The sequence below is a fragment of the Ciconia boyciana genome, chromosome 6 (genome assembly GCF_034638445.1).
Source record: "Ciconia boyciana chromosome 6, ASM3463844v1, whole genome shotgun sequence".
In the NCBI taxonomy this organism is placed as follows: Eukaryota; Metazoa; Chordata; class Aves; order Ciconiiformes; family Ciconiidae; genus Ciconia; species Ciconia boyciana.
In genome coordinates this window covers 56,247,894-56,274,526 of record NC_132939.1, presented here as the reverse complement: position 1 = coordinate 56,274,526, position 26,633 = coordinate 56,247,894, and the positions used below count along the sequence as shown (strand labels likewise).

General features: G+C 36.2%; 1 protein-coding gene and 1 long non-coding RNA gene across 4 annotated transcripts in view; one reads left to right on the top strand and one right to left on the bottom strand.

The window, feature by feature from the left end:
- Positions 1-17,477, bottom strand: part of VRK1 (VRK serine/threonine kinase 1) — a 36,531-nt gene extending 19,054 nt beyond the window's left edge. Inside the window, exons 1-9 of one of the 3 annotated variants that reach the window (XM_072865650.1) lie at positions 17,303-17,477; positions 11,152-11,313; positions 9,834-9,889; positions 5,373-5,442; positions 4,899-4,986; positions 3,379-3,487; positions 3,146-3,238; positions 2,077-2,209; positions 580-700 (exon numbers count right to left, since the gene is read on the bottom strand). In XM_072865650.1, the coding sequence (XP_072721751.1) occupies positions 580-700; positions 2,077-2,209; positions 3,146-3,238; positions 3,379-3,487; positions 4,899-4,986; positions 5,373-5,442; positions 9,834-9,889; positions 11,152-11,313; positions 17,303-17,477 (1,007 nt within the window). The remainder of the gene's footprint in view (positions 1-579; positions 701-2,076; positions 2,210-3,145; positions 3,239-3,378; positions 3,488-4,898; positions 4,987-5,372; positions 5,443-9,833; positions 9,890-11,151; positions 11,314-17,302) is intronic. The other 2 variants (XM_072865647.1, XM_072865648.1) reach the window with 2 other exon arrangements.
- Positions 17,478-18,326: 849 nt separating this feature from the next.
- LOC140652820 (uncharacterized) lies at positions 18,327-26,254 on the top strand. Its single transcript, XR_012042949.1, has 3 exons — positions 18,327-18,382; positions 24,162-24,229; positions 26,181-26,254. It is a non-coding gene; the product is annotated as an uncharacterized lncRNA (long non-coding RNA).
- Positions 26,255-26,633: the final 379 nt, after the last annotated feature.

The following is a 26,633-nucleotide window of genomic DNA, read 5'->3' as shown; positions in this document are numbered from 1 at the left end:
GAGACAGAAAATGCTGTGCTGGGACAGCTTTCTTCATGTTAAATATCTGACAAGAGAGGGTTGAGTGGGGGTGGGGAGAAGACAAAGTAATGTAACAGTGAGGGAGAGGGACAAAAAAAATTTTTTTTTAAATCCCACATTAGTAGCCCTCTAGCTGGAATGATGCTCAAAGACATTTAAGATCCACCTTTAGCTCTCACCTCTGCCACTGACTTCAGAGCATGGTGCTATAAAGGCTACTCATATTCTGTGCTTCAGTTCTCTTTCTGTAAAGCAGGACTAATGGTTACCTGCATACTGATAAGAGTGCTTTTTGGCTTAACCATGGTAGTACTCTAAAGCAACAGTACTGTGGTGGATAAACAAGCATCTCACTCACACAAAAGAAGAGTAGAACAGTACAAGTTTAATTACAAGCCAAGAATACATGAGACACAATGAAGGGAAACCGGGGGGTATACAAAACAATAGCCTACTCACCAAAAGGCAACATACTGAAAGTACAAAGCATTTCTACATTAAGACGTTTTCATTCCTATTTTTGATTTCAAAAGAGAAAGAAAACAAGTAGTTTCTCACCTGATTTTTGAGTCTCTGACAAAATTTGGATCTTTCAAATTATCCTCCCACGGTAGATGGCCACTAAGCCAATGAATCATGCAGTAACCCAAGATCTCCAGATCACCACGTCTTGATGGCGCTAAATATATAAACAAACATAAAAAAAGAACCATAAAAGCAATTAATAAAGCACACAGTTTAACAACAGTTAAAATTTGTAAATATGTTAAGACACTAGAAAGCCAATGCTAACAATGTAACACTACTGTATCCGTTAATTATTTCTTTATTTTAGCGTGAAAGCATGGAAGGAAAAAATATTGTTTCTACATCTGGAAGGATAACTTCCTTTTCAAGTCCTTTATCAATCTCTTTATTCTAGTCAAGGACATGACACACTGCAGTTATCCCAATCTGGGGAAGCTTTTTAAGTACTCCGATTGTGGAAAAAATAGAGCAAGTTAGTGAAGTGATTGACTTTCTGTTCAAAACAGTTTTTACTTCCCTTCTTCTATAAAAAGGTAATAGTGCTAAAACGCCAGCTCCTGGAAAAAATATTCCACGATGCTGATATTTTATGTGGCCTGAAAACTGAACAGAGGACAATAATAGATCAGATCAGTAAGCCCTGAGCCTTGGGGAATAAAAAAAAAAAAAAAACACACAACACACCAAACACACAACCCAAAACAAAACAAAACCACCAAAACACCACCACCAAAAGCACCCACATGTACATTGACCACTGCCTACACTACAAGTACAAATGGGCAAATCAAGTCATCTTTGTTCACGTTCAGTTTCAAGCATAGGTGCAACAGTTCATCCTGACGTAAATAATACTTTTCAACAACTGATATTTTTGCAGGAGACACTTTTAGGTTAGTAAAACAAAATTTAAGAATGAAGAAAATAAAATTTGTGTTCACTATAAATCCTCAATGTTTAATCAGACATAGACCTGTCCTTTTCATGTTCAACCTTTCCTCACTTCTTGCCTTTTGATAGTCAGTGACTGTAGGAATAATTATGAAATAATATTTCACAATTAAATGAAGTTCCATTAAAAAAAAAAATCTTCCAAATATTAAGCCATAAGCAAGATAAAGAATATTGTGCATCTTTGCCAAATATTAAGGAACAATGTTCACGGTGATAACAAACTATTTATCTCCTGAAAACAGGGCCTGTTTTTCTATCAAGATCTCATAAGAACTATTCCATTTCTACTTAGTTAATAAAAAGCAATACTGTAAACATCTGAAATGGATTCCCTTAATTTATGAAGGCTGTTAAGAAAGTTACATTAAAAATACAGTAAATTAATACCAAAGTAAAAGCTAGTAAATGGAAAAAAATAAAAATGCCACCATAGTCCATAGAGAAGAAAAAAATATTTGTATAGATTCAGAAACCTGGTTGTTTATAAAACTCAGTGCAGCAAATAAAGTCTTTTGTGTTTACAAAAAGGATGCACAAATGCCTATTGCCGAGAACAAAGCTTTACATGCTTACCCACACCCTTGTGTGCATCAATACTGGTATATTCAATAGTTCCATCATGACACCTTTTAGGATCTTCTTTATACACTTTGTGAACTCCTTCAGGACAGTATCGGTAAGCAAGTCCATAATCCACCAAATACACCTAGTAATTTCCACAAAGAATTCTAAGATTAAAGAACTATAAATACAAAAAAACTTCTTAAAAAGTATTAAAAATGGTGAGTTTTTTGACTTTAAATGATCCTTTCTCAGTGCTTTAATGAGATTACTACATATGATTTGAAAACAATGAGTCAGACAGGTTTTGTTGTTTTCCATATAGCAGTCTGATCTGGAAATCATTTCTTGCTGATTCAGAGGACAAGTACAGTAAAATAGTCTGTTATTACCAGTAAGGAGAAAAAAAAAAAGACATAATGTTCATAGAGTGATAAATACACTTACTATCCTACCCTCTTTAAAGTCAGCTGTCCCATTTGAACACTACTACATACTATTACTTCTCACTAACACCACAGTTACTTTAAGAGAAATGAGATTTTACTTATTTCATGAACTAAAACATCTGGGCAAGAAGACATACATAATTCTGAAACTCTAGTATGCATTGTTTGAATAGTAAAGAGAGTTAAAAATGCAGAAAAATGAAAGACTTCCGTAAATCAAGTGGAACAATCAACACTTTAAAGACCAATTTTTCCAAGTAACAGAACACTTATCTGATGGATTTCTTGAACAAAGGAATGAGGTAACAATGCAGACAGGCAAACATAATTTACCAGTGTGATATATAATTTTAAGCTTCCACCTGCAAATACCTATTTCTGAGTCAATTTTTTTTTAATCTTGAGAATTTCTCTAGAATATTATTTAGGGCAAATAGTCAATTTGATAACTGTCTAGCAAAATGCATAAGAAGAATTGTAGAATATTAACTAGATATAAATGTCAAGCAGAAATAATGTTACCATATACATTCTTAAAAATGAGCTTCTGCTAGATTTCACAGGTTCAAAGCACTTCATGTGTTGTCAAATAGAAGGTTTAAAACATGAGGAATAAAATGCACCAGAAATACCTGATTAGGGTTCTTGTAACTCACAAGAAGGTTTGAGGCCTTGATGTCTCCATGCACATATTCATGCTCATGGACGTATTCCAGAATATCAAGCTAACAAAACAAAATACAGTCATATAAATGCAGTACCCAGCTCCACCCAGCAGAGGACCTGTACTCAGCACAAAAGTGTGATTTAACCGAAGGACTTACATGGGGAAGCCAGATTTTAAAAATATATTTTTTAAACTTACTATTCTCAGGCCTAATTGTAGTACAGTTTTATGGGAAAATCGCTTTGCATTCTCTTCATACATCTTCTGAAGATCTCTACCAAATCGGTCCATTATCATAAATCGATAACTAAATTCAAGGAAAAAAAAAAACAGCAAAGTTACTGAATTGTACTTCACAAAGTATTTTATCTATGTGTTAATTGTACAAATTACTCATTGAAAACATCTCTCTCAAAAGATAAACTAAAGGTACATAGGAAACAAATATATGGGAAATACTTGACTTTTTTTTAATGTTGTACATCAATTCTTAACTTTTTTACATCAGCTAGTTAAAAGTTCATCTATCAAAAGAACTGTTCTTTATTCCTAGCTAGCTATGCAATACAATAACAAGTACCCACAGAGGAAAATATCAGTATTGTAATTCACTATAGGTAAAACCAAGCATCAATTACTTACAGAAATAAATTTTTTACTTTATAAATGACTAAGTGACTTAACATGGTTACTTTAAAAAGTTAGTTTGTTGAAATCTATTACAACTTTTTAACCTCTTTTAAAAACAAAAATCTCTCACTTGCCAAAGGTGTTTTGATATTCATTGTTGTAGCCAAACTGGTTCTATTACTTTAAAAGCTCATAGTAGCTATATTAAAGAATCTCATGCATTAAACACTGAATGCAAAGAAAAGTTTATTTGGGAAAAAAAATAATAAATTTTGTTATATTTACTTTTGCCTCTCAAAATTAATGTTGTCTTTACATTAGATTAGTTTTAAAGTTGAGGACCTACCGAAACTATGATATGTCTGACATACTAGGGCATACATACCAACTACCCTATGTAGTGGTTCACACAAAGAAGCCTGACCTACTATAAGCTGCCAGAGAACTACTAAAACTTCTTCCAGCACAGCTGTATAGAGAAAGCCCACTAGGAAACAAGGACTGTTACATAAACAGGCATACCATTCAAGACCAGTTAAAAAACCCTTCATGACATGGAACAATACTAAAAATTATCCCTAGACTTAAGACAAATTTAACACGAGACTAGCAATTATTCTAGCTCACAAATTAAGTCAAAAACCCCTATCCTTAGTGAAAATAAAATAGATTTATATGTGTGAGTAAAAATACTCTAAGTGCACACCACACCAGAAGAAAAACTTTAAAGGTAGTCATATTATTCAAGGACTTGTACATTAGAAGTCAACTTTATTTTAATTCAAATATGAAAAGTTTCTAAACCACATATATACAGCATCACTGTATTACAGCAATGTTCAAGACAAATGAAAACTAAATCAGTAAGAATGTAATAGACACAAATACAAGTAACACACAGAGTACAGATAAAAATTTATCTATTCATCTATTCCTTAAACACACCCTGTTAGGAACATGAAACTTTGTAGCAGAAATGAACAACATGAAGATAGTGGAAAATAAATCTTATAAAGTAAATTAGGTTAAAAGGGATAGTGGTTGTGGACAAAATAAACCCCAGTATATGCCAACAAATATATATTCACCTGTTTCCATTTTTTTCATGCAAGCCAGAACCCCAATATCTTGGTACACCTAAATATTTCAGTTTATGGGACTTAGTCCACTTCTGAACTGAAAATACAAATAAAGACAAGTTCATGAATTCGCATCAGTAGAGATGTACATAAAAAGGGAGTACTCGCATCACTTACAGTTTCTGCATACATGTGAGCTGCTTATTTCTTGTATGCAAAATATACCAAAAAGTTAATGATGCATCCATTGTAGGGACAGAGATGCAACTAAAGTTTCGATTTAGACAATACCATCAACACGACTATAAAGAACATCCTACCAAAAAAAACTAATTTTACTATATGTCTGAATTAGATTTCAATAATTTAAAAATAATTTTGAAATTACCTAAAAAGATTCTCTTAAAGTTCGACCTTATTCCTGTAGGCTCTATTTTCCTAAATGCTTGTAGTTCATTAAAAACATTTTAATAGTCTGCTTACTTTCATCTGGCTTAGCAGCTCGCATGTAGAACTTTAACTCAGTAAAAAGAGGTCCATTCTGGCTGGGTTCCTTTAAGACAATTTAAAATTAGTTAAAAACTGCTGTGTTAGTGCCTAATAATTATTAAAAGCTCACAAAATGTAACATTCACCCTATAAAAGCATACTCTCCCTCAAATGCTCTACCCAGTGCCGATAAATTCAATAGAGTATGTTCCTTTTATAAAAGAAGGTTGGCCTAGAAAGTTATTTTTATTATAAATTGCTTAACATTAAGGGTATCAAAGAATCCTTTCCCATAACAAAAGATTAAAGAATAACAAATTAACTGAAATGTATAGAATTACCACCAATAATTGGCAGCAAAAGTTTAGCAGAGAACATTAAACAACATTCATTATCTCAGATTTTCCAGATTAAAGCTGGATTGCATCAGTTGCAATAGCCATTACTGAGCCTAAAATAACACCTGAAATGACTTGACAGAAAAATCTTAACAAAAGTTAAATTCTTGCTGAACATAAGGTATTTTGTTCCCTTCATACATTAGTTGATCAAGGTAAAAATTACAGAGGATTTCACAATTTCTCTTAAAGTAAATTATAAGAACTATGCCTATTTTGACTTCAGAGTCTACCTTGTATTTAAGATAACAGAAGGCATTTCAGCTCCATTTTCTAGGGACAAATCTATGGTAACCACGTATTACAAGTAAAGTGCAAGACAGAAACTGGTTTGAAAACACCAAAGTTTTGAAATACTGCAAGAATTGTAAATGGGCAAGTACCTTGACTCTACATTTCCAGAACTTAGCGCAGAAAAGAAAAAAGTGATCTTGCTATTTTTAAGTTATTGATTTTGAGATAAGCTTAAGCAATTTATTCTAGTCTAGTTACTCATATATGACCAAATTCATTCTATCTCAGTGAAAATACCTGTTCTGGAATATCCTACACTTAAAATCTAACCAAAAAGAAGTATGTGATTACTGGCAAAGAAACCCAGAAAGAATACAATCACATATTAGCAAAAGTTCCAAGATATGTAACATCAATCTTAAATGGTTCTAATTGTAACTTTTAAATGCAGATGTAGTGATCCAGAAAACTGCTAAAGGCCAGACTGTACCACTCAGCTAATAGAGGTTTACTGCTGTCCAACATTAACGAAGCAACATAAAGAGATCAAACACACCGATGAACGTGGGCTTTAGCATGCTTCGGATGTACTGGCTCAGAGTAGGAAGACTAGTCAGAATGAGAGCAGATACCAGCTTAAGCACCACTCCTAGGCCTGGACACTTGATTATAAAGCTACCGCCTATCTCCACCTCACTTGCTCCAGCAGCATTACCCTGATAAACAATGGAGCCAAGACGACAGTTTTATGGCCCCTCCTTGTGGGACCAACATTCAGACTTAAGCCATGAACCAGAAAAAAAACCAACCCCACCAAACAGCTAGACCACCTGATCAATGCACGTAAACTTTGGTACAAGCATATTTACTTTCAGTTATTTATCCACTATGGACAACAAATTAGCGATATAGAGATTATACACACAGGCAAGAAGGATTAAATAGCTGAATTCTTATACTGCAGTTATCTCGAACAAACGTTACTTGACCTATTCACTTGTTTCTGTGTAGCATAATCCATTAATACTCTAACTTAATTAGAACATAAATTATACATATTATTTTGATTCAATTTACATAGGTTTGAAGAATGTTATTTTCTTACTAAAATGCAGTGAAAAACTGTAGGTGTTAATTCTTAAAATATTTATCTTTAAATAAATTATTCCACAAAAAATTATGTCTCAGTGCTGAAAAAGATATATCTTTCTTAGTCAGAGCAAGTGCTGAAATGCTCAAATGCTTTTCATACTTGAGGGGATGGATAAATGATTTAACCATAAAACAGATCTTCATGTTGACTATGAAGCTGTTTCCCCATAATACCATTAATTCTACATACAGATAAATAAATGCATACGCTGTGTTAAAAAGGCTCATGTAATGATGTCCAATATTTGCCATACTAGCATCTTATGCTACGCTAAAACCAGAAAGACTTCAAACACAAATCTCTACAACTTTATGCCCAGGGTCATTCTAAACACATGATTTGCAAAACTGAAATTAAAGTCTAATTAGAAAAGATATCATAATGAAAGATATTATGGAGTATGTGTTAGAACCCAACAAATTTCTTCAAGTAGTATTTTAAGAATTCCGATCTTTCAATCAGCAATTTAACGAAGTGTTATTAAACTCTGCATCTACTCCTGAACAATGACATCTGAAAGGTCCACATGTTAAAAAGCATTTCTTTTTTTAATAAAAATTGTGATTCATTTTGTACTGCTCAGACATCAATCCTATGAGGGTATGTCAAAGACTAAGTCAATTTCCATCCCGCTTTAATAGCTTAATTTGAAGAACATTACTATAGAAGCACATATTTTGTTAAACAGTAGTAATTGTTCAAAGCTGTTAACCACTTTGCTTCAGCTGATGGATCAACTAGAAATCACCCAGGCATCAGAAAATAGGCCCTTATCCGAGGTTGTGTTACTACATGCCTCCGACTGTAGAGGCATAATATGTTATGGGTCATTTGTGAGGGCAGCACAAAGACTGGGGCTACTCTTTATTGCCATAAAGACAAAATTATAAAAGAGAAATTAAAAGTGAGGAGTCATCTGGGAGATTAGCAATGGGGGTGTTTACAAATTGCTGCAACAAAGTGAAGCTCGCATAAAAGCACCCAAAAGTTATGTCAACTCTTCTTATATTCAGAGCCCAAAGCAGAGGAGAAGAGAAGCAGATGGACAGGTTTCAGGCTCAGGGAAAGAGGAGGACAGCAATTACGCACAGCATAAAATAATGCCTATCTGATGATTTTCCAAGCAAGTCAAACTGGATTCTCCCATGAAAGTTAAATGGCACTCTGCTTCCTGAACAGTCCAAACTTGAGCCAGTAATTAGGAGCCAATCCCTCCCGTACGCAAGCCATTGCTAATAACTTGAATGTCTGTTACCTGCCTCTAAAACAGGCCATAGCTCCTGCATAATGGACACCCACCCCCTGCCCTCAATGGCACAGGTTGGGCATGCAGAAGCAGGTTGCCACCATGCAACAGCTGCAGGCTGGGGCTCCTGGTCTGTGTGGAATTCCTGCCCGCAAACACCTAAGGCAGCAGCAGTACGCTGATGTTGAAAGTGTGGTAGTTTGACATTTGCATCGTAAGCAGTGCTTTTTTCAGCAAGTGACAACATTTCGGAAAAAGGGTCATCACCAACACTATCTTGGGGTGTCTGAACAGTATCAAAACCAGTACTATAGAATTTCCCTGTAGTCAGCAGATATAAATATCAAGATTAAAGGCACATACTAACTAAAACGTATTTTATTCTAAATTAACCTGATCTTTTAGTTTCAGTAACAAATGTTAAAAGTATTAACATATTTACATAAGTGGCCAGCTATTGCGGTAAAGTGTTTCAGTATCGCCATATAGTTTAATAAATAAAAGATTAAAACATTGCAGTTCTGAACTGTACTGAAGAACTAATTTTTTACACTGTTAAGTTCTTGTACAGTTCTCTGGTATTTGCTTTTGCCACAGGACGAAAAGTACCACCAATATAATGAACAGACTGGATCTGCTATGGCTATTCCCATATTCCCAGTTTTTTTCCTAAGACTTTACCAGGGAATCATATATAATAGTAGGATCTATACAAAATAATCCAGCAAAATTTAAGAAAAAATACTTTATACCTTAGGAAGAGAACATTATAGCCAATCAAGTTAAATAAATCTTTTTTATTTTAAAATTTAAAACATAAGAAAATTTAAACTAATAAAAAGAATTTGCTGATTTGCTACAATGGGCTAAAAGTGAGCTATCAGCAATGCTGCTTCTTGTCTCTAATCATTAGGTTAAAAAAAACTATCTGTCAATGCCATTTTAATTCAATAGAAATTAGAATACGTATGTGTTTTACGACAAAACGTTTAAAAGACTTCATATCTTTGGGGACCTCGGGAATCAAAGTTTTACTGTTTCTACTCCCAAGCCATCTGTCAGCTTACCAACATCCAGTGGTGAGCAACAGTTCACACAGACTCAGTGCTGAATCACAGAAATTCTCCAAAAGCTAGGCAGATTTCATTCATTTTGTGATATTTGGGCTGTTTACAGGAAGCAACAAATGAAACAGAATCTGATCCATTTCACGAACCTTTTTCAACTCTGCTGATGTTCCATTATCCACCCTCATACATAGGAGTCCCAATTCTCAGCAGCATTCCTCTAGATCACCACACTTACTTTAATTTTAAACAGCACTATGCAATTGTATTTTCACTCAGAAGATGTTTTAAATTACACATGCTATTCTAGGACAAACATTTTCAAGTTGTGAAGTAAAGATTCAAATGCTCTCTTACCACTTTTGCAACATAAGGTGCATCACTGCCAACTGACTTTGAAGAATTAACATCAGCTGTTAAAAAGGAAGTATTTATTAGTAGTAGGAGAGGAAACTGTCATAAAACATACACTTATTTGCTATGCAGCATGGCCAAACAAATGACAAAGCAATTAAGTACTGATGTGAACATGTAACAGTACCTTAGACTTTATGGGTAAGAGAACTACTCTATATGGCAAGACTACTCTATATGGATATGGTCTTGCATCCTCCCTTCTGTTTGAGGAGAACAGAGAGTTTACTAAATAAAGGAGTTCTTTTTTGTTATTCAGAGTGAGCGGGAACTCCAGTCTCAGTAAATTTAGTAGCTCATTGAGCAAGGCTGAGTAAAGAGTAGAGAATTTCTTTGTCAAGAAGCCACCCACTGGTCCTGTTTTTCTTCTTAATCCACTTATGCTGCAGTTTGTTCATTTTGAAAGCACGACAGGTTATTAATTTTTTTTTTTTCAACTCAGTATGAATTCAGTGCAACTTTTTCACCAAGAGGAGGAAGACCATAAATGTATAGCAAAGGAAAACCTTATTATTATGATCACATTAACTTTCATCCCTTCAAAATTGTTTGGAAAATGACTAGGGGTGATCAAGTTTTTTTAATTCCCTGAGGTATCCTCAAGACCTCTCTTATCTATTCAAATAGCAGAGATACTAAGTATGGAACACTACCCACTAAAAGAAGTTTTCCTTGAATTCAATAAACCACATTGCAAAACAAGATCTGTGCTGAAGCTTTAAACTGTAAAGTCCAAGATTTCAATTTGTTTTGAGCACTGGTTACATAAAAAAGTATATAACTTACGTCAGAAGTTCACAAGGCAATGAGAAAGTCAAAAGCAGCAACAAAGTCAAAACCAGCCGAAATACTGGCTGATCAGTAGCCTACACAGAATACACTTAGACAGTTTCAGTTCAGAATTTGTGATATAAGGACACTTACGCAAAAATTCCTTCTTTCAGCCAGACCAAAAATCAAATTTAAGTAAATACTAAACTATCCTTTCACTGCTAAAAAGTAATAAAGATTTTAGTTTAAAAGAATGAATGAACTACCACCAGAATCTCATGCAACCATAGTGCTTACAATGACCACTTGTCCACACTTTTCTTTTTTTTTTCCAACACCATGAACAAAGCTAAGGTTCTAGTAAAAAAAAAAAATCAATCACTTGAGGACTCTCTGTGTTTCTAATTTAGCATCATTTTTTCATTGCTTTGAATAAGGATAAACATCTCACTCTCCATTTTAAAGCATTATCAAAGATAACTACACTTACCAAGGTACAGGCGTCCAAAGCCACCTTGCCCTATAGGGACACCTAATTTCCATTCTTTTCTTGATGTATCTGCTAGAACCTCCCCGAGAGCAAACACTTCAGCAAGTTTCCTTTTTGCAGGGGCTCTTTTTCCAGCAGTCTTCTTATTATATGGCATTTTCCCTGGAGGGAGATGAGGGAAGGGAAGGAAAAAGAAAAAAAACAGCATAGGTTACATGCTGACCAGACTTATTTTACGTAGAAATCTGTTAGAAGCATGAAAAAGTATGGATTGTTTAAGTTTTAATTTGTTACTACAAAGATACTTTAAAAGAAATACAGTAAGTAGTTTCATTGGCATGAATTCTAAATGAAAAACAACTAATTTTTCCAGACATCACAAAAAAATTTGACAGAAAAAATCTTCACAAGAGAAATCTATTAGAAGACCTTGTATAATACATGCTAGAAAAATCTCAGAATCTATCGTACTCAATCATTTACAACCAATCATAAGTCTAAACTTAGAAAAAAGTAAATTAATGCAATAAAGTTCATCAGTTTTCCTGGAGTGAAACTTGCTTATTGAACAAGTGTCATACAGTCCAAGTCCTCAGTAATAATATGAGGAATTCCTCTTAGCTGTAAAAAATACCAAAAAACCTAAGCCATTCAAACAGTTAATTATTTTTTCTCCTATATAACTGCAAGTAACAAAAATGAGAGTGTGCTTATTGTTTATAGGGCAGCATTTAGTAGATCATCAACAAACTAGTACATAACTACCTATTTTGAGATCATAAATGTAAAAGTATTACCATTGCCTTCTCCCAACCTCAGGTGTCAGATAAGCAATATTTCCATAAATAACATAATGGCCCACTGGAACCAAACAAGTGCATCTTTCTGCAGAACAGGCCTCATTTTGAGCAAATAAATGTTTTGAGTTTTTAGCAGAGCCAGATTTTGATTCAGTAAAAGAACTTACTGAATACGCAGCCACAATATGGCAAAGAGTGCACTAGGTCTCTTTACATGAAAGGCCTTCATGATTTGTTTTACAAAGAACTGATCTTTCCCTCTTCCTTATGAAGATAAAATGCATACAAACAGAGCTGCAGTTATTTTCTAAAAGATACTGTTCTGACTGGTGGTATTTTATTATTATTATTTTATTTTGCTTGGAGAAGCAGGAAGGAATATTAATACACAATTCAGGAAGCTTCTGGATAGCAAAATATCTTTTTCAATTAGTCTAGCTACTCAATACAATAACCCTAAGCCAAATGAAGTTACTTAACATCAGTTTTCCTCTTTTAGTTCTAACGTTCCTTTAGAACTTTTTTTAATTTCCCAAATAGTTATGTGGTTTTCTATGACAGCTGTTCCAAAAGTGCTCCCCCCTCTACAAGCCTCTTTTCTGACTGGGTAGTATCTTCAGGAAATTTTCTTGCCCAAATAATGTCTGTCACCCAACTACTGTCTGAAAAGAGCAGCCCATACCCATTTATCTACTTATGAAATGCAAGAATAACCGTCAAGTTTCCTGAAAATGTCATTCTGTCCACTAATACTCAAGTCTGCAGCTGTAATTGACCAAACCGGTACAGGTGGAATGTGACTGAATAAAGCCTGACGATGGATGGAACACTCCATGGAGATGGACAGCAGTGATGTGCCCAAGGAGCTCCGGTGATAACACAAAGGGGACCGGAGGGTGGCCTTTGTTTTAGGTAAACAGCTAAACAACAGTTGAGTGGAGCTCAAAATTGTTGAGTGGATCAAATAGTGGTGTAAAAGTCTCCCCGAGTTAGCCAGACCAGCGTGGGGGGGAGTGAATACAAGGCTCAACCCAACATGAGTTAAAAAATAAAGTACTAAAAAGAATTACAAAGAGGGCAATGGGCTTGAGCTGGCTTCAACTCAGGTATTCGTTCCCGGTGGCTAGGGACGCCAGCATTGTGACAGTGAGCATATTATAGAGAACTGCAATGGGAATCACACTGGTATTGTGACTGAACTGTCTCTTGCAATTGCTGTATTTTGCCAAATGTAATTTACATTTGTATTGTTTTCAGTATATTTTGTATCACTCTCCTAAATCAGAAATCCCATATACCATCAACTGTCTTCAAATAAGTAAATTTGATATTAAATATTACATCCTCCATACGTGGAAGATCTAAAAGAACCCGGTCAGAGAGTATTGGACTCTGGCACCAAGCAGTCTGCAGACACCACAGTCATTCAACATAGGAATAAATGCAGAAGAGAAGGTGTATGATTCCATGCCAAAGAAAAGTTCCGTTTTTTCAGGGTCCTTATTAATCTGAGAAGTATCTCTGTGTCATAGAACCACATCTGAACACCTACTGTGGTTAAACGAGTAACTTCAACAAAACAGGATTATGAAATACCCACATCACAGGAAGAGACTGGTATTCATCAGTACCTACACTGCACAAGCTTCCTCGTTATCACAAAACAGGATGTTTTAGTTCTGCATTACTTTCCCATATTTCCACTTACTTCTATACAGTAACATTCTTCCCTATAATCAAGATAGAGTTTTGACATTTTACACTTAAAATTTAAGAGTAACTTTACCCACAGCTTTATCACTACCCTGTCTTCAAGAAACTCCTTTCTTTACACCTCTTTTTTTTTTTTTAAATCTTCAAGGTGATACATACTGTACTGTCCTAGAGGAAGGTTCTTCCTCCAGATTTTCTACAGGAAAAAAATGAGACTTCCAAGCACCAAATGCAATTCTAGCTAGCTCAGCTAAGACCATACTAATGACAATGTAATGGCGTCAAAGTGCCAGAAGGAACAGAGAGTGGCAGGAATGGCTATGTGTTGGTATCACTCACAAGAGCAGGCCAAAAAGATCACAGCAGACCTTTAAGCAGCTTCTCAGGACACCCAGATCAGGAAAAGGATTAAAACAAAGGACAGACTGAAACCATTAGAAGTGGTAATGGCAAAATAAACCAGAAGTCTGGAGCCCCAAGACTGACTCAGATAAGGAGAAAAAGAAAGTGCAAAAATCAGCAGTGTTGCCTAATGACTCAGATGTGGGACAAGATCACACTCACTGTCATTTAAAGGGTACAAAAACATATACAAAATGAGCATACTGTCCTCAAGCTAAGAACAATATAAGAGACATGAAGAGGGCTTGAAGGACTGCATCCCTTGACCTCTGAGTTACTACAAATAATTCCAGCGAGACTTGGACAGATGCACTTCGGTGCTTGAATGCTGGACAGACTGCTGTCCAGTAAAAGAAAAATTTGTAGCCTCTTTCTCAATAAAGCTAGCAGGCCAGTGAAATAAAACTTGATACGCTTCACATTTTTGACATTCACAGTGAGTCTCTTGATAGTAGCCTCACTTAAAAGGGAATTAAGTTTACTTAAAATAGCTCCTCAAGAGCATTAAAGAAGGAGCTAGTGTTTCCCTCTTTTTTTTTTTTTTTTACTTTTTTTGTTTCATGTGGTCAATAATTGTATGCCTGAAGGTATTTAGTTAAAACAAAAAAACAAAAACAAAACTAATGACAACTTCCCTTTATCCATAAAAGCAAAAATTCAAAATGGACATAAGTTTGAACATCCCCAGCTGGGAACCCTGCCCTTAACAAATGCACTAGATACACATACATGGTTTCTTGGCTGTCTATATTCATAGCCATCTGTTAAGATGGCACTGTGCCTACTTACAAGTTGGTCAAACTATCAGTAGGCCATAGGTGCCAAACACTGATCGCTTTCAATGGGCAGCATGCACAATACTAAGCACTCACTCTTTTGCAAAAAAGCTGTTATCCATGGAAATATTTAAGCAATGGCTGCACATGCTTTCACATTTATTTGGATAAATCCATTCAAAGATCTTCTATTGATTGAAACCAAAAACACCTGGAGACGGCAAAAATTTTCTACATGAAAATACAGAACTGGGGGAAAAAAAAAAAAAAGAGACAAAAATAATGAAAAAAGATAATGACATTTTAGTGCAAATTCTATCATTCTATGTGCTTTTCAACTCACGATACAGCAAACGAGGGGTTTGTCAGGAAACTTATGAACCAGCAAACAATGTAGAGCTGCCTACTGTACATTGCACAACTGGAATAAAGTCATCTACTTCTCCCTAAAATCACCTTTAAAAATTCATACACACAAAAAAAAGTCACCTTTAACTTTCCTGCATCTCAATTACCTCTCCCCATCAGTAAATGGAAATATTTTCTATCCCACAGGTACTGTGAAGCTTAATTCATTAGTGCCTGCAACCACACTGAAGTCCTTGGAAACAGAGTGGCATAGATGTCAAGTACTATACTATCATTCAAGTATCAAACAGACCTGACCCTACTTAGCTAAGGTATCTGACAAGAACAATTTTCAAGGTGCATGATTGTAAACAGCAGCATTTTATGTGGCTACAATATGCTCAAAACAAAGATTCTGCTACTAACAAGTATTAATAACAGATGTCTATTTGTCTAAACTCTCTCCAAAAGCCTCTTAGTGATAAAAAGGCTATTTCTCCTGCTTCTCCCTAATAAAATATCTTGTAAGAAACTGAATACACTGTACCTGAGATATGCAGACAATTTTGCATCAATAGTGCTATTAGTGGTCTTATCTTTACAAACATTGTCTGCAATGGTTGCTGCTCTAGTGATACATGAACTCTTAAAATAAATATGAATAGACACTTCTCAATTTTTATTAGCATGCATTCTCAATAAAACTCTGAAATTAATATAAATCAAATATATCTTGAAGGAAGTATTTCTGCTTTGTGGCAAGTCAGACTGGTTTCTTACAGAAGCATTTCATCACAATAGCACCATACTGAGCAAACTGAACACTTTTTTTTTTTTTTAAAAACATTGAAATGACTTTTTAAAATTTCAGCATGCAGCTTGTTCACAGATAGGAAAGTTATTTACAAGAGGAATCACTGTGTTGCTAACTAATTTTAAATTGCTTTCTCAAGAATACATTTTCTTCTTTTGAACAGAATTTAAGGTTCTCCTGAAAATCATGAGCATCATTCAGCTATTGCAATAAAGAACACAGTAAGCTTTATAAGGTGCCAAATCATCTGTCACTCCAGATCACATCACCACCAAACCAACAAGTACCTACGCATGTGAGACACTTAAAGGCTTTTTGATAGTTTGACACACTGTATAAAAATTAACAGCTCTGAAATTCATTAGGAATCCTACCTCATTTGAGGATTATCCCCAAGAATTAAGTGGACAGCTTATTCCTACAGAGGAAGGCACAAGTCTTTCCACACAGTAATAGCTACAGGAAGTTTTACAACAGCTTCTATATTTTTGCTAATGATAAAAAGGGCCCATGGATTCCCTATGAATTAATAAAAGCCTTAAGCACAAATTGAAAACCAAAGAAAACAGGGTTCACCCTGCCTGCAAGTGCATAAGTCTTAAACAAGGAAGGCAAATGGTGAGAAATAGAAAAGGAAGAAAAACCACAACCACTGACAGACAGAAACCAGCTTAGCCCAGTTCTTGGACAACAGGCCTGTCCTGATCCTAAAATTGCAAATTTTTATTTGCGATTTGTAGGTTTGTATTTAAAAAAACAAAATTACGTTTACTTTAAAGCAAAACTGAGGAATGCCTCACAACCAAGGTGATATTTTGGTTGTTAGCCACACGGAGATGTTCCTGAAGGTGACAAACCTCAAAGTGCCACTAAGTATAGCTTTTACTCCACCTCCTTCACCTCGCTTTAGTGCTTAAAAAAACCCAAAAAAAACCACCACGAAGGAAAGCAACTTAGGCCGCTGCCACCAAAAGGCAGCTTTAGAGCGAACAGCCCATGAAGGCAGGGGAAGGGGGGTGCAGCAGACCCCCAGGGGTGAAACTGAGGGAATTCTTACCCACTTGCCCCCATTCTCTCCCTCCCTGCCGGCCCAGGAAGATGCCTCCGGCGCCACGGGCTGGGACGGAGGCAGCAGGGAAGGTGCCTTCCCTACCCCCAGTAGCAGACGAGAGGGAGGAACAGGGCCCGAGCGGGCCCCGGCGGTACCACCAGCCTCCTTAGCGAGAGAAGCGGGAAAACCCGGCCGCAACGCGCCAGAAGGGCCGGGGATGCATGGCAGACCGAAGGGGAGGCGAAACAGCGCCCCAAAAATCGCCTCCTAAAGAAGAAACCTACACGCCAAAAGCAGACGCCGGCATCCAATACCTCCTCCGTGCCCAGGCCCAGCAGCCGCTCCTTCCGCCCCGTCCGAAATTCCCGCACTGCGAAGGACCCTGAGGCAGCCCGCCCGCCCCGGTGCTCACCTCCCACCATCGCCCGCGCCCATTGGGCCGCCGCGCCACGGCCGCCTGCCCTCGCCCCGCCTCGGGCGCGATGCCTGCTGGGAAGTGTAGTCCGTGACCGCGCGGGCAGCTGCCCGCGGCGGTCACGGACTACACTTCCCAGCAGGCACCGCGCCCGCGATGGGCCAAGAGCTGAAGCCTTTTACACGGTAGCTGTACGAAATCTCGGTGTTTTAAGCCAAAATAAGTTTGGAGAGGCCTTTGTCAGGCTGATGCCGTCTGGCGATAACCCCTGTCTGGGAAACAGGGCAAGCCACAGGCTGCCGGGTGTCCGGGGGACAAGGTAACGCGGTAGTTCTCCATCTTGTATGTCTGATGCCCAGGCCAAAACCGACCCTGCCAGCCAACCCAGCACCAGAGCCTGCACTTGCAGGTTGCCTCATAACATACCATTACATACCTCATGATTTTACCTACTTTCCTACTTACCTGTCAGACTCTGATTTTACCTGCTAAGGTGTCCCACAGTTGTGCGATGGAGATTCTCCTGACTCCAAAGAAGCTTTTTGTCTACGCTTTGACAAAGCCTGTGTTTATTTAACCATGACTGAATTTTTTTTGACAGATTCTGTGATACTTAAATTGTTTTGAGTGCACAAGAACGTTTTGCAAAATTAATAATCATTGCAAAGTTTTATGAAAAAGAACCCATGTCTTTGAAGGGTCAGCATGGATTCTGACTCTTTCCTCTTCTGATTCTCTTTCCTTCCCATCCTAATCTCCTTTTCTTCAGGTCCAAGTCAAATCATACAGCGTTGGTTCACCTAGCAGGTCTGATCCGTTTATCATCCGGTATCACTGCATCTCCTTTTGTTCTCAGGTACAAATGCGTGCACACCCACACTTGCTTCTGCCGAGCTGTGAAGTGGGAGACAGGTATGGAAGATTAAAGACATGCCAAAACAGGGGATTTAGGGGATGAGGCAGGAAAATGAAAGGACAATGTTTTTGTGTTGTTAATTTGCTGGAGGGTTTAAACCTTTAAAAAAAGCATTATGTTTTCATGGCCACCATCTTCACATGCTGCAATTTTAGACGTACTAAATAGCTTAAAACAAACTAAGAACTATCATTCCATAGTATGTTCATCATGGTAGTACTTATATAGAATATTTCTTTGAAACCCTGGGCTACATTAGGAATAATAGAAATGTATACTAGGAATCCTGCAGATGTTCAAGAGTCTGAGCTGTTCTGAATGTTACAGAGTATTACTGCTCATAGGAAAGACCAAAAGATTGTTTGAAAGAAGTGGAGGACACTACCACACATGATAGCACTTCACTTTCTCTTTAATATTATTATCTTTAATATATTATTCTCTTTAATATCAGATTACTGGGATCATGAAAATATTTTAAGATGCTGATATAGAAAATAAAATGAAAAATTTAATAGATATTCCATTCATTCCTGTAATGAAAAGCTAATCTTTAGGATGTCAGTCTGAAAATAGTCTTAACAATGAGGCCATAGAGATCTAAAGTAAATTCTGCTATCCCATCTAAAAGTTTGGCCAAAAAATATTATTTTTCTTGCATGAAGAGAGAAACGTGGACCTCATTGTGCCTCTGATTTTTCTCCATTCAGCCGGAATAATCAGTTTGGTCTTAAGGAAAAGGCACAGTTTCAATATACCAATCCTACTTCTTATTAACAAAAACATGAGATTCTGCCAATAAACTATCAGGGCAGAGACTTTAATATATTATGTTTCCATACACTAAAGGGCTGGATTTTTCTTTAGCCAATCTGGATGCATTTGCTTTAATGCTGCTACAGCTGGAGATTCTTCAAGTATTAACCAAATCTGAAGTGGCCACAACTTTTCTCAGATGTTCCCTATATACTGTGAATTGTTTGACTAGATCTCAGAAAAGCAAGTATTGACCAAACAATCAAAAGCGTAGGATGGGTTTCTCATTATCATCCTTCACTGTAATGAGTAGTAAGAGCATTCCTGGAATGTGCTAACTACAACTTTCGAATATGCTTTAAGAATGATTTTAGATTTTATAATTGTGTTTGATTCTTCTCCAGAGAGAGGACTTTATATCTTTTCCTTAAAAGATCTCTCATCTTAAATGAAATAGGCAATCCAATCTATGTGTGCACTACAGGTACAGCTGTTAAGAAGAGTTCAAATGCTACTTTTAAATATAGTAAATATGCATTATATACTTGTATACTGTAGTATACAAGCAGTTAGATACTTTTAATTTAGCAATGGGATAAAATGTATCACATTTTGAATATGGCTTGACTAGAACATCTGAAGAGATAGTGATCAAACTGTAGTATAAATTCTTCAAAACCAGCATCTCATAAAATAACTTAGATTGATTAACCATGAAAGTTTTCAGAAGACTGGTGAATCTCCAGAGTAAATGAAGAATAGCCATTTCGCAAATGGCTACTCTTTCAGGAGAGCTACATGTACTCATCAATTCCAGAAGACATAAAAGTTACATCCTTATTACTAGGAGAATATTAAGAATGCTCCTCAAAAGACTCAAAATAGCACAAAGAACATTTGAATCCTCCTACCTCACAAAAAAAAAAAAAAAAGAAAAAAAGTGAAATGTTCTGAATGATTTAGCCTCAAAATTTCATTCTACAGTAAGAAAACTGAGGTATAGATTGATTAAAATATTTGCTTAAGGACTTCAGAGATTATTAGACAAGGTCAGAAATGTAGCCCAGATCTCTTAAGTGGGTTCACTGCTTTCTCACAAGGCTGTGTAGAATGCAACAGAGGAATGCATGAATGTGACGGTTCCAGTAAAAATACCAAGTAAGAGAATGCCAAATGTCTGCAGGTAGTGAGATAGATAGTGTGTTATACTTCAGTTAGGCTCACTTCTGCTTTAGCATAGTGTTTTTCAGGCTGTGATTCATGGACTAAAGGTCTGCAAGATATCAGAAGGGAATACTGGAGCGAAACATGCACACATGCATTTCCACATACAGATGCAAGTAAGCAAGCAACAATCTAGAAATGTAGAAGTAATACGTTTCCCTTAAGTTTTGTTCTTGAAAATTATTGCCATAAAACCTCACAAGATTGTTGTTTATTTCTTTATAGAAAGATTAAATGACCTTTGAATTTAAAAAATTATTAAAGGCTGCAGTGGTATTTTTACATGATGTTCTTCACATTTCCACTCTTCCAAAAATTATAGAATTAAATGGCTCAGTACTCCAGCATGTATTCCCTATCCGCAGTCCTTTTATTTTTCTACTTTGCAAAATGAGAAAAGTCCTCATACATTTCACAAACACCTTGCCATACTACACACAATGCTTTAAAAAAGCAAAAATTTTTTTAAAAAAAGTTTTAAAAAAAATCAACAGACAATTCCAAAATGAATGGGGAGTCTATGCCACCACAGCTGCTTGATAAAAGAATACATACACACTGCACTCAGCTGTCCTAACTGGGGTTTGAGGAGTACAGACAGAAGTAGAGATTAGCGATTACTGTTCCTAAAAATCACCACAGTATTTGCTTCGAATTACAGTCCTCTTGAAGTGCTAGACCAAAAAAGTTTTGCTAAAAACCTGGTGGTCAGAGGCCATAAACAGTTTGAGAAGGAACAGTGGTATGATCACGTTCCAAGAAGCAGTTCTTGACTCAGTTAGCCTTGTGTTACCATCCGCCCACAGTGTACCTACTGTGGTGTACAAAGAATTATACTTCCCATCATATCTGTGTGTTATCCTGCAGTGTGAGTATACTGACACTAGGGAAAAAATGTGGTTACTGCAAACTTACTTTCTTTTTTTCCTCTCATTCACATTTCACACTATTTTCCTCAGTGGAAAGATGTGTATAAATTAAATGAAGGGTGTGGGTTTTTTCCTCTAATGTACTTTTATTAAACTTTAAAAGAGTAGTCAGTATTCTCTAAGAATGGCAGTATGGCACTCCGGAGTTGTCTTTGTTCATCCATTAATATACATTCTAAGAGTATTTAAGATGATCTGCCTGGTAACCTTAGAGCTTGTGTGTGTTTCAGGAGACCAGTACAACATCCTATTGTGTCTAAGTGCTGTTAAAAGGTAGCTAGGAACAAAATTGGTTTTGCCACGTGTTGAAGATCTTTTCAGGTGTCTTTACAAGTTAGACTAATTTTTGTATTTAATTAGATAGGAATTTCAATTTTTGTTTATTAATTCCTTCAGAATGCAGTGTATAAGAAACCAGAGAGAATCAACTATTATTTTGAATATTCAATCCATTTGATGAGACAGCTTTTTTGCTCAATAAAGTTATTACACGTCTGCCTAGAAAATTACACATGAGATAAGGCTGTCACCTAAGTTCTCCTCACCAAAGGAAGGTGCAATATTGTTTCATAATAGGATCAAGTTCTTAAAGAACTTAATAAAAAATCACTTCAGCAAATAAATATTTATCTCTTTTTACAAATGAATAATCAGACACAGATGCTGAGTGAAGTTTGTTTAGCTTGACGTGATAAAAGAAATTTGTAATAAATGTCAAAGACCTGGATTTCTTGACTCCTTTTTCTATATTATGAATTACAAAACCATTACTAATTCTACTGTTCAAAACATTAAATTCAAAATTAAGATGCAGAGGCAGGAAAGGGCTTTGTAAATCTTGTAGCTCTTTGAAAATATCCCCTGTCATTCCCCAAGTTAAGCAGTTAAATAGTTAGATGAAGGAACGGAATATGGGGAAGAAGAAGTCCAAACTCTACAGAGTACCCAAAAATGTAATGCAAAGGGGATGGAGTATTGGAAGAATTAATGAAAATGCTGTGGAAGAAAAGCTACAGAGTTGGCTTCATTGGAAGTTTCACTTTTTCTGGAAGTTTTGTGATGCTAACAGACGTGATTTGAAGCTGTTAAAGGGAATCATTTTAAATAACTTGAAGCTTGTAAGACTAGAGTTTATTTGAAGTGCATTAAATTAATCCAAATTAAAGGACTTTCATGAGTTTCTAAAGGGTTTGTACGTTTTCTTTGGTCAAGGTCCAAACTCATATGCATGGGCAGTTTTTTCTACTTAAAAATAAATGACTGGACTGTCTTGGATATTAAGTGTCTTCACCCATCTTAGTTAGAAGCTGTATTTATAGGTATGCATACATTTTATCTGGGGAGTACTGTATATCCTATACTGTAGATACATTTACATGCACACAAACAACAGTACATGGAGTCTAACTATAACGATACAAAGAACTTCTGTTTATCATCAAACATTTCATATATCCCATTACATGTGAAAGAAATATTATCTGTCCTGTTGCAGTGCAATGCTTTTTCCTATAATGGAATTTTACTCTGCAAATTTATTTTGGTATTAAAAGGTTCCACTTTATAATGTCTATGGTTCAATCAGTGATCTAAAAGGCGCTTAAATGCTTTGAACAAGATACATAAAACGCTTTTTTTGCAAAAGCTTTGCTGTATCTACCAATTTTACCATTGATCTCTTTCCATGTAAGGCAGTTCTGGAAGCTGCCCATGCTGTATAAAATCACATGGTGGCTTTTGATCTCCAGCTGGTGATTAAAGCACATTATGGAGGTTTGAAATTTTCTTGTGGTCATTAGCATACCTCCAAACACTTCTCTGCTAAATAGTAGTGGTGTTCTCACTACATGCTCTTAAAATAAGAAACCAGGAATCTATAAACTTATTTACTATCCTTTGTAGCTCAGAGGATACAGATCTCTTGAATGAGGTGACCTTACCCTTAGCAATAGACTTAGTGATCAAATAGTGATTTCTTAAGGTGATTAGGCTCTATCAAAAGGCAAGGAAGAATGAGGTTATATGTTTTTAAACCCCCTTTTGATACAAACAGGCAGAACTCCATGCTTTGCAAGACCTTGTATAGTTACTCCCTATCTACAATTCCATATTTTCCACTGCTAAAACACGTCACCATCACTCCCAAGGTCACCAGGCTGTGGTAGGTTTTCCACAATGGATTTTTAAACAATGCAGCATTAACTCTGTTGCTTGTAAATAACAAAAAAAGCATCTTTCCTCCCACTTGAAACTGTATTTATGTGGTGGGAAAAATAAAGAATCACCATGTATTTGTTACTTTCTCTAGCAATCTCTTTGGGGTTTCCTTTCGCAGGAAATAAATGAGGATGTCAGCTTTATATATTTATATCTTACTTTATTATGTTACGCTGCATTTTATTTATGTATTTTTACCATCTATATCTTGCTAGCAAGCAAAGTTTAGTGAGTGTTACCCAGATACAGAGGAAAACATAACATTTGTTAAAAGAGATTACAGTCAGTAAATACCAAATAAATTCCAAAGCTTTCTGTTAGTTGTTATACCTTGTCCCCTCACTCCCAAAAATAGAACAAATATAGGTAACCTGGTTTCTGACAAGTCAGCGGTTACAGGCTTTTAAAAGGGAACAAAATCTGGGTCAAGGGAATAGTATTGGCCTGGAATGGATGTTCCAGTTGTAAGGGAGACATTTGAGAGGACCGTAAAACTTGTGGAAGAGATGGGCAGGAAGAATATCAAGGTTAGCAGATATTGGCAGACCAGTGAAGGAACACAATTTTGAGTCTATTATATTGTGTGGCAAAACACTTTGAATTATTTGAATCTAGGAAATAACAGATTCCCATCTCTGCTTTTATCCAGCAGTTTGACTAATGCTTGGAGGAAGAGCAGAACTACAGAGAGAGAGCACAAAAAATTTATCATATAAGGTAATATTTTTCTTTTTTTTCCAAGCAACACCCTAAAATACCTAAGATGTTTTATGAGATTGGACATGGCAGTTTTTATCCAAGGAGCTTATTGTTCAGAGAAAAAAAAAAACTAATGAAAAGCAGTACACACTGCATCCTTTTGCGTATCAAAAGTTAATCCGTGTTTATACAAATAGGTATTTGGTGGAATAATTGTCTCATACAAACTTTCTTTGAGGAAGTAGAAGGGGCAAAAGTCATTGACTATTTCCTCGGGAGAAAATATCATACAATGAAAATTAAAAATAAACCATTGTATTTCATTATAATCAACACTTTTCTGTCTTCTGGCAAGCTTTATTATCCAGAACTAGCTGTTTGGAGAAAAAAAATACTTACTGCTGCTCTTCTGTGCTCAAGCATAGCATGGAATCCTTCCCGTCATGCTGCTCTACCGCATAGTTTTGGTGTTCATGACCATGGTAATCTACATAAAATTTACATGACATGTAACAAAATATATTATTTGCATAAGAACTGTTTTTTTCCAAGTCCCAAATGACACTAAGAAACTAAAAAAGTGCTACCACTAGGTGTCTCATTAGTTTCAATATACTCCAACCTAAGAGCAAGAAATGCTCAACAAAATTTAACAAAAATACAGTTAATTACCACTGACATTCCCTCCTTCGTTACACCAGCACACCCTGAATTTAATCACATGCATTATTGTAATCAAGCTGTCAATCAGATTTTGAAATATTTCATTTTTTGACATAATTACAGCAGAATCCCTACAGCCCGTCTAGAACATGGATATGGCAAGATTGATATTATGTTACAAAATGTGATCTGACAAAAAAAAATTGATGCTTCTGTGCAAAAATTAAAGAAACAATGAACTGCTAATGCTTTTACCCTGGAAATATGTTGCATCAGGTAGAATGTCAAGAGTTAATATAACTGCCTGCCCATTCACTGAATAACATACTCATTCATGTTGTGCTTTAAATGCTTAAATGTTGTCCATGTCATTTTTATTTTTGTTTAAAAATCTATAGCTTTAATTTGCTTAATTGGAACCAACTGTATGGAGGACTTTTTTGCTTTTAGGCTTACAGCAAAAGATTTAGAGAAACAATCAGCAGAGAAATGGGATGCGAAGGAGAGAGTTGGGCTCATGTTGAAACTCCTCTGAGACAATCCCATCTATGGAAAGGCACAAAACTAGTGGGCCATTTGATTAGCGTTTGCAAACAGCTCATAATGAGACATCCGTAGTACATGTTGGTATCTTTTTCAAAAATTTCATGTTCCTGCTTTGTCGTGTATGGTGGGGAGCATATTTTTTATGTTAACACTTCAAAACATTCAAGATGCATGTAGAGGTGGAAGGCTCTTTAGATGGAGACCCATCTGTCAGCAATTACAGAGGTTCCCCCAACACATATAATACAAACTTCAGCCTGGCTCAGGTGAGTGTTAGTCAGATACAGTCTCTCTCATTTTTGGGACCCTAGTTTGTCTTTTAACCAAGAAGGTAATTTTTACCATCTGATGACTATTTCATGGCCTCTGTAAATGAGTTTGCAGACCCCAGCCTGATTTTATGTAGACAGATGTCCCCCTTCACAAAAACAACTGTCACAATTGGCAATAGTTGTCACACATTCTGGCAGCAGCACGGGCTCAGGATGAATAGACGGGAAGCAGGAGAGTGTCCTCCTCGCTATGAGGTAGGCGAAGACAGGGGATGTTTGCACTACCACTGACAGTGCTGCATTTTCAGTGTGCAATATCGTTAATTCAGGCATCTTTTATATGACCAGTGCTCTTTGCTTTAAAAGCCACTTGTTTGGATATTTCTAGACAGGTATTCCACTAGAATAACTTGATCTAAATGTGTTTGGATAACTTAAGACAATCTCTTGTGCAATAGCAAATTAAAAATTAATTTCTTCCTTTCCAGTGGTGGGTGAGGAAAACTGCAAACACATTTTTCACTGGAGAGATATGCAAGGCTTTTAAGAAGTTACAGAAACACACAGGTAGCTTCACACACAATCCCAGCACTTTTCCACCCTCGACTTGAGGAGATGCACTGTAACTATGCTCCTTCTCTCCATCTTCATTCTGTCCTCAGGGTCTCATTTGCTTATTTTCCATATCGCTGGTACTGGCCCTGTTATTCAGAGAACTACTGTTTTACTTGAGTATTATCTCAGCTCCTAAGACCTCTGTTTATAAGATCTGTTTTTTCTAGTTGAGTTGCCGTATTTTCATGCAGACATCTGTTGGAAAGCATTGAATTAATTAATGTAGTAGTAACAACTAAGAAAACATGATTAATGAGCTTTGTCCTCTGCCACAGTGAACTTACCAGGGCATTGAGAGAAGATGCACAGAATCTGGTGGGCTCTCT